This window comes from Neophocaena asiaeorientalis, unplaced genomic scaffold (genome assembly GCF_003031525.2).
Source record: "Neophocaena asiaeorientalis asiaeorientalis breed wild unplaced genomic scaffold, Neophocaena_asiaeorientalis_V1.1 scaffold548, whole genome shotgun sequence".
NCBI lineage: Eukaryota > Metazoa > Chordata > Mammalia > Artiodactyla > Phocoenidae > Neophocaena > Neophocaena asiaeorientalis.
Window position 1 is genome coordinate 703,765 of NW_020172009.1, and position 6,000 is coordinate 709,764.

General features: G+C 51.1%; 1 protein-coding gene across 2 annotated transcripts in view; it reads left to right on the forward strand.

The window, feature by feature from the left end:
* Window positions 1–6,000, forward strand: part of LOC112402869 (proton-coupled amino acid transporter 1) — a 162,909-nt gene that overhangs the window by 154,160 nt on the left and 2,749 nt on the right. Inside the window, exon 11 of one of the 2 annotated variants that reach the window (XR_003003781.1) lies at window positions 4,651–4,928. Coding sequence is in view for 1 of the 2 variants with exons in the window: in XM_024750064.1 (XP_024605832.1) it covers window positions 4,651–4,694 (44 nt within the window). In the remaining variant the exon portion in view is untranslated. Of the gene's footprint in view, window positions 1–4,650; window positions 5,964–6,000 lie in introns of those variants that run through there. The other variant, XM_024750064.1, reaches the window with a different exon arrangement.

The window sequence follows — 6,000 nt, forward strand, 5'->3', positions numbered from 1 at the left end:
GTTCACCCAAGGTCGTTTCGCACTGGGCCAAGCAGATGAGGTAGCAGGTTCTGCAGATCAGCCAACCTCAGCCCATCACCCTCCATTGGCTCATGCTGTGTGTCTACCTGGATTGCCATCCCGCCCGCACCTACCAGATCCATCACAAGGTTACCCAATCCAGGAGCGTCTCTTGGCCTCCCTCTCCACACCTCCCCATGAACTGCTGGGGCTTCTGTGCTCTTTGTGGAGCACAGATTGCTGTGTTCCGGTCTGACAGTGAGGTCAGGGCAGGATACCACTGTGTGGTCCTCCTCCCCCTTGCTGTACTTGTCAGGGGAGTGGGGCACAGGGGGCGGTTTGAACTTGATGTTAGACAGTTGGATTCAAACCCAGCTCTGCCATCTTGCAGCTGTGTGACATTGGACAAGTTACTTAACCTCTCTGGGAAGTAGTTTCCTCATCTGCCAAATGGAGGTGGCAATGGAGGGTGGCCGAATGGGGTTCTTATCTTGCAGGGGTTGTCAGGATTAAATAAGGTAATGAATCAGTAAAACTAAGCAGTGTGCCTGAGGCGAAAAATGGTAGTGTTCTGGATCAGTTTGGTGTCTAATTCATCTATGAATTTCCGGTAGGTCTTCATATAGTGCTAATGAACTGTGGTAGGTGCAGAGGAAGAATAGATGTGAAATTGTTTTGCGAGTGCCAGAATGCCACACGTGTAGAGAGTAGGACATGATTACGGATGCAGAAACTGAGGCCTGGAGAGATTTCCTGGCCTGCTCAGGGCCTTCTCTTCCTCGCTTGCTCGGGTGCTCAGGTCCTGCTGGGTCACCTCCAGGTCAGCAAGGCAGAGACCCTCAGGGGCAGGAGTCTGCTCTCTGCTGCCTGAATTCCGGAGGTAGCTCTGGCAGCCCCACCGGCCCCATCTCCCTCGGCAGCCACATTCCAGACATTCTGCCCAGGCGAGGAAGAGGCCAGCCCGAGGGAGGAAATCCGGAACCACTAGACAGGGGGTGGCAAGGAGAGAGGTCTCCTGGGGACCAGGCTTGCTGGCGCTCTGGATCCCTCAGCACAGCAGGTGCTCCTCACAGGCCAGACCTCAGGCCACCCAAGGCTCCTTTGGGGGTGCTGGGGGAGCTGCTCATGAGGAAAAAGTCTAGCAGCACAGCGGTTTTCTAACTTAAGACTCTGTAGGCCTCATGGAGGGACAGAGCGTTGAGGGTGTTAAAATGTGCATGTTCCAGGTCCCACTGCCCCCATTATGGAGGGGCCCAGCATTCTGCATTTTTAAATGAGCTTCCAAGAGGGTGCAAAATCAGGTTTGGGAACCTCTGAGTCCATCCACTGTATAGATGAGAGATGAAGAAGAGGCAGTCAGGAGAGGGAAGAGAATGGCCCAAGGTTACCTAGCAACCAGGCTGTCCAAAGGGGAGCCACTGCCACTGATGGAAACAGGAGGGCCTCAGAGGCCAGATGCACAAGAGCAGGGAAACCCAGAAAGGAAGAGGAGCTGAGAACAGGGTGGCTCAAGGGAAAGTTAGAAAGATGGATAATGATTCCCCGTCTTTCCCCACCGCCATCCCTGTACCCCTGTCCCTCACAGAGGCTGCTAACGATCCCAGCTCAGTGGTACACCGAGCCCCATCGGCTCACACGCTGCCTGTGGACAACCACGCCCACCCCCCATCTCCTCTCTCCTCATGCGTTGCCTCCTCATGTCACCGTGTACAAGAGAGTAAGACATCCTGAGCTCAAGTCCCAACTCAGTCACTACCATGCTGTGTGGTCTTAGGCAAATTCCTGACCTTCTCTGACTCTTAGCTTACTCATTTGTACAATGATGGGACTAGACCAGCTTTGCTCAAAGTGCAGTGCATGGATCAGCTCCACAGAAGCACAGAAACTTTGCTAAAATGCAGATTCTCAGACTTCCAACCAGATAAAATGGGTAAAGTGTTGCATTTACACAAATAATACATGGTATATTTTCCTTCTAAAATAATAAAACGTTACATTTAAGGCTAAAGCCCTCTTTGCTGCCACCACCAATACCTTCTCCAAAGGCAAACAGTATAATCATTTACGTGTGTAACGTTTCGAGATACTTACATTGACACATAAATATACCAGTAGGGGAACTTCCCTGGTGGTGCAGTGGTTAAGAATCCCCCCGCCAATGCAGGGGACACAGGTTCGAGCCCTGGTCCGGGAAGATCCCACATGCCGCACAGCAACTAAGCCTGTGTGCCACAACTACTGAGCCTGCGCTCTAGAGCCCGCGAGCCACAACTACTGAACCTGCATGCCACTACTACTGAAGCCCACATGCCTAGAGCCCGTGCTCCGCAGCAAGAGAAGCCACCGCAATGAGAAAACAGCGTACCACAACAAAGAGTAGCCCCTGCTCGCTGCAACTAGAGAAAGCCCATGTGCAGCAACAAAGACCCAATGCAGCCAAAATTAATTAATTAATTTATATATATATATATATATATACATACCAGTAGGAAATATATAGCATTTGGGTATTTTGCTTGTTTCAAGGGGGTGGGAATGGGGGTTGTTAAAGCAGTATGTTGTGTGTCCTTCTGCAACTTTTTTAGTCAGTGGTGTGTATTGGGGTCTTTTCGTGCAGTACACATAGCTCCACCTCACGCTTGGAGCTCATTCTGGGGCTCACTCAAGTTTGAGAACCTCTGAGCTAGATGAATTCTGACATCACATCTTATGAGTCTAATTTTAGCATAAGGTAGGGGCAGGGAGAGCAGGATATTTCCAGCAATGAGGGAAGGTCCAGCCTAATTAGAGTGTCCTTGGCACTTGGAGCTGGACTTCATTGCTCAGATATCCCGTATCAAGAGTGTGGTACCCTGGGATCCAGCTAAGGTCCCCTACTTCCCTTCGCTTGCCATCAGGGCCTCTCCCTCCCTCCCTTGCCAGCCCCTGGTCATCCTGATGTCATCTGTGCAGTAAGGGCTGACTCAGGCTCTCCCTGCCACCTGGAAGGCAGCTCCCCATGGCTCTTGATGGAGGCTAACTGGTTTGACTTGGTGAAGCAGCCCAGGGTTTCCCAATACGTCCTCGCTGGGGACCTTCTAGCACATGCCATCTGGCTCTGTGGGGGACCCAGGAGCTGTCTGGGTCTAGAGTAGTAATGTTTTCCTCACTGTCCTCAAGATTCTGTCACAGCTGTGGGACCATGAAGAAGCCCTTATCCTTCTCAGGGCTTCCCTCTCCCCATCTGTCCACAAGGTTGTACTCATTAATCTCTATGCCTGGCAAGAGCATCTAGCAAGAAAAATTATGCAAGATTTGTTGAATGAATAATAGTTGAAAAGCCCCTTCCAACTCCCAAGGAGTGCAGATTCCAGCCAACCAGTGTGAACAAAATGCATAGCGTGTGCATAGCCCTAGACTGAGAACTGAGGGGGATGGAACTCTGAAAGAGACATCGTCCTTGCCCCCGAGTTGCAGACAGCCCAGCTGGGGGTCCAGTCATCGAGTCAATCAGTATTTCCCTGGAGTCTAGCATGGGGAGGAATGGAGCCAGGTGGGGGCAGTCATGGAAGGACAAGGGGTCGGCTCACAAGTGATCAGGGAAGAGTGTGGGTTAGGAGACAGGCAAATGGAAATTGTGGTCACACAGACTAAGGGTCCAGCAAAGAGGTCAGAGGAGAAAGCATTCAGAGGGAAAATGAGGTATGTGGAGAGTGAAAGCAGGAGATAGGGAGAGTGTGACACATGACAGACTTGATAAATATTTGCAATAAACAGATTGTTATAGATACCAAATTGCGTTAAATGGATAAATATAAATATATGAGTATATTAAATAGACGACAGAAATAAGCAGATGAAAGTAAGTTAGTCATGCATGGTTGGATGGACACGTGGATTGGTGGACACGTGGATGGATGGATGGATGATGGACAAATGGATGAGCAAGCAGAGAGACAGACAGATAATCTTAGTCTAGGCTCGCTGGATGTAGGGTCCAATGTCCAAGTTTGGATTTGGGCCCTTCTGCTTACTGACTCTTATTGGCCATGTGACCATGAGAGTTTTGTGCTGAAAACAGGGATTATCAGTGCAACCTGTCACCTTCCCCAGGAAATTATAAGAATTGCTCAAATAATAGATGAGAGGGAGAACTGCATAAAGCTGCATGTAAGTGTCAGAGGACTGTGGTTATAAGCAAATCTAAAGGACTTCTCGGTCCTAGAGGACGATGTAGAACTGGCACATTAAGAGACTGGTGGAGGAATAGATGTAGGAGCTGGAATGTATATTACACAGCTGTAGGACCTACTCTATCAAGTATCTGTGGAGCAAACTAAGGGCCTGATGTTTGGGGACTGCTTGAGGTCAGTGTCTGGCTTTACTCACTTTGTCTCACCATCCAAAGCATGCCACTCCTCCCGAAGAGAGCACCTTCTGCTGTGACGCTCGACTCTGCTTCCCTCTTCAGAATCACCTGGATTACTCAGCCTCAGGGTCAGTATCCAGAACCCACCAATATCAGAATCACTTGGATGCCCACTGACAAGTACAGATTCTGGGGTCCCACTTCCATCCTCTCCATCAGTGTCCTTTGATGTGCCCGGTGAGGATACCGGCTTGGTGCCTTGCACACCATGATTCTTCAATAAATATCTGTTCATTTTGCAGCTGTTGGTGTTTGCCCAGGTTCACTGGTTGATATTGAGGATTGAGACTTGAACCCAGCTCTCCTGCTGCCTATTCCAGCACCCCTGCCAGTGCCTCCTGCAAGGAAGTGGCCCAAATGACCTCTCCCATGGCCCTAGGCTCTGAGATCGCAGACTCCTCAGCAGCTCTGGGACACAAGCCTCTCCAACGGCCCGAGGATTTTGAACTAAGCCCTCCGGCTTTCACCAGGCTGCTGCTGGGATCCTTGAAAACCCAGGGATAAGGGAGGCCTAATGGAGGTAAGAGGTTCTTGCTTCTCCTCCCATCTGCCTGCTGCCCGGATGGGGGCCACGCTAATGTGCTGCTCAAGTCCCAGGCAAGGAGCCACGAGGGCATTGCAGGGGAGGTAGAGCTGCTAATTACCCACAGAAATCCCAAGTTGTTGAGAGCAGTTGTTCTCAGCCCTTGCTGCTCCCTGGAATCACCTGTGGAACTTTACAAAACATTGTTATGTGGGTCCACCCCAGAGATTCTGAATGTCTGCAAGCCTGGGCGTCGGACTGTTAAGTCTCAGTAGGTGACGCCAATGTGGAGCCAAGGCTGGGAAGCAATGCCTAGAGGTGTCCCTTACCCAGGGACTTGCTGTGTTTTCCAGCTGGAGTGCTAAGCATCGAATCCCCATTTCCAAGATGGAGTAAGTGAGACTCAGAAACGTCAGGCAACATGCCCCAGAGCACATAGTGTGTTCCTTAAGAGCCACAGAAATCAACCTTGCCTAACTTACGCAGAAGGGGGAGTTAATGCACAGTTATGAGCGACACAAAATGAGAGTGTAGGGTTCACAGTTAGACCTCCCAAAAGACAGGAGCCAGGAGTGGATGGGCAACCCACTCAGGCCGTCACCACCAGGAGGATGCCCCTCCTCTCCGTGAGCTGGTCTTCTCAAGATCCAGATTGCTGCCGGTGGGTTGGGCTGGCTGAGCTTGGGTCCCTTGCAGGGCTGGGATGAGGGCGAGGCTGATCCTGCACTTGTGTGATCCTGAGAGTGAGTGCCTCCTTAAATTTTGCACCCTGGGGGCCTTAGACACCTGACTCCCCTCACCCTTGTGCTGGTCCTACACCTTGGCCCAGGGAGGAGGGTACCTCCTCTCCTGAGTGACAGCCCACTAAGACTGCATCAGATAGCCCCTGGATGCCTCCCCAAGGGATAAATGTGGCACTGTTACCAAAAGGAGAGGAATGGACGCTGAGTGGGTGAAAATACAGGTGCCCACTCCCAGGTTTAAGAGCAGAGCAATTAAAAATATGACTCTGGGGCTTCCCCGGTGGCGCAGTGGTTGAGAGTCCGCCTGCCGATGCAGGGGACTCGGG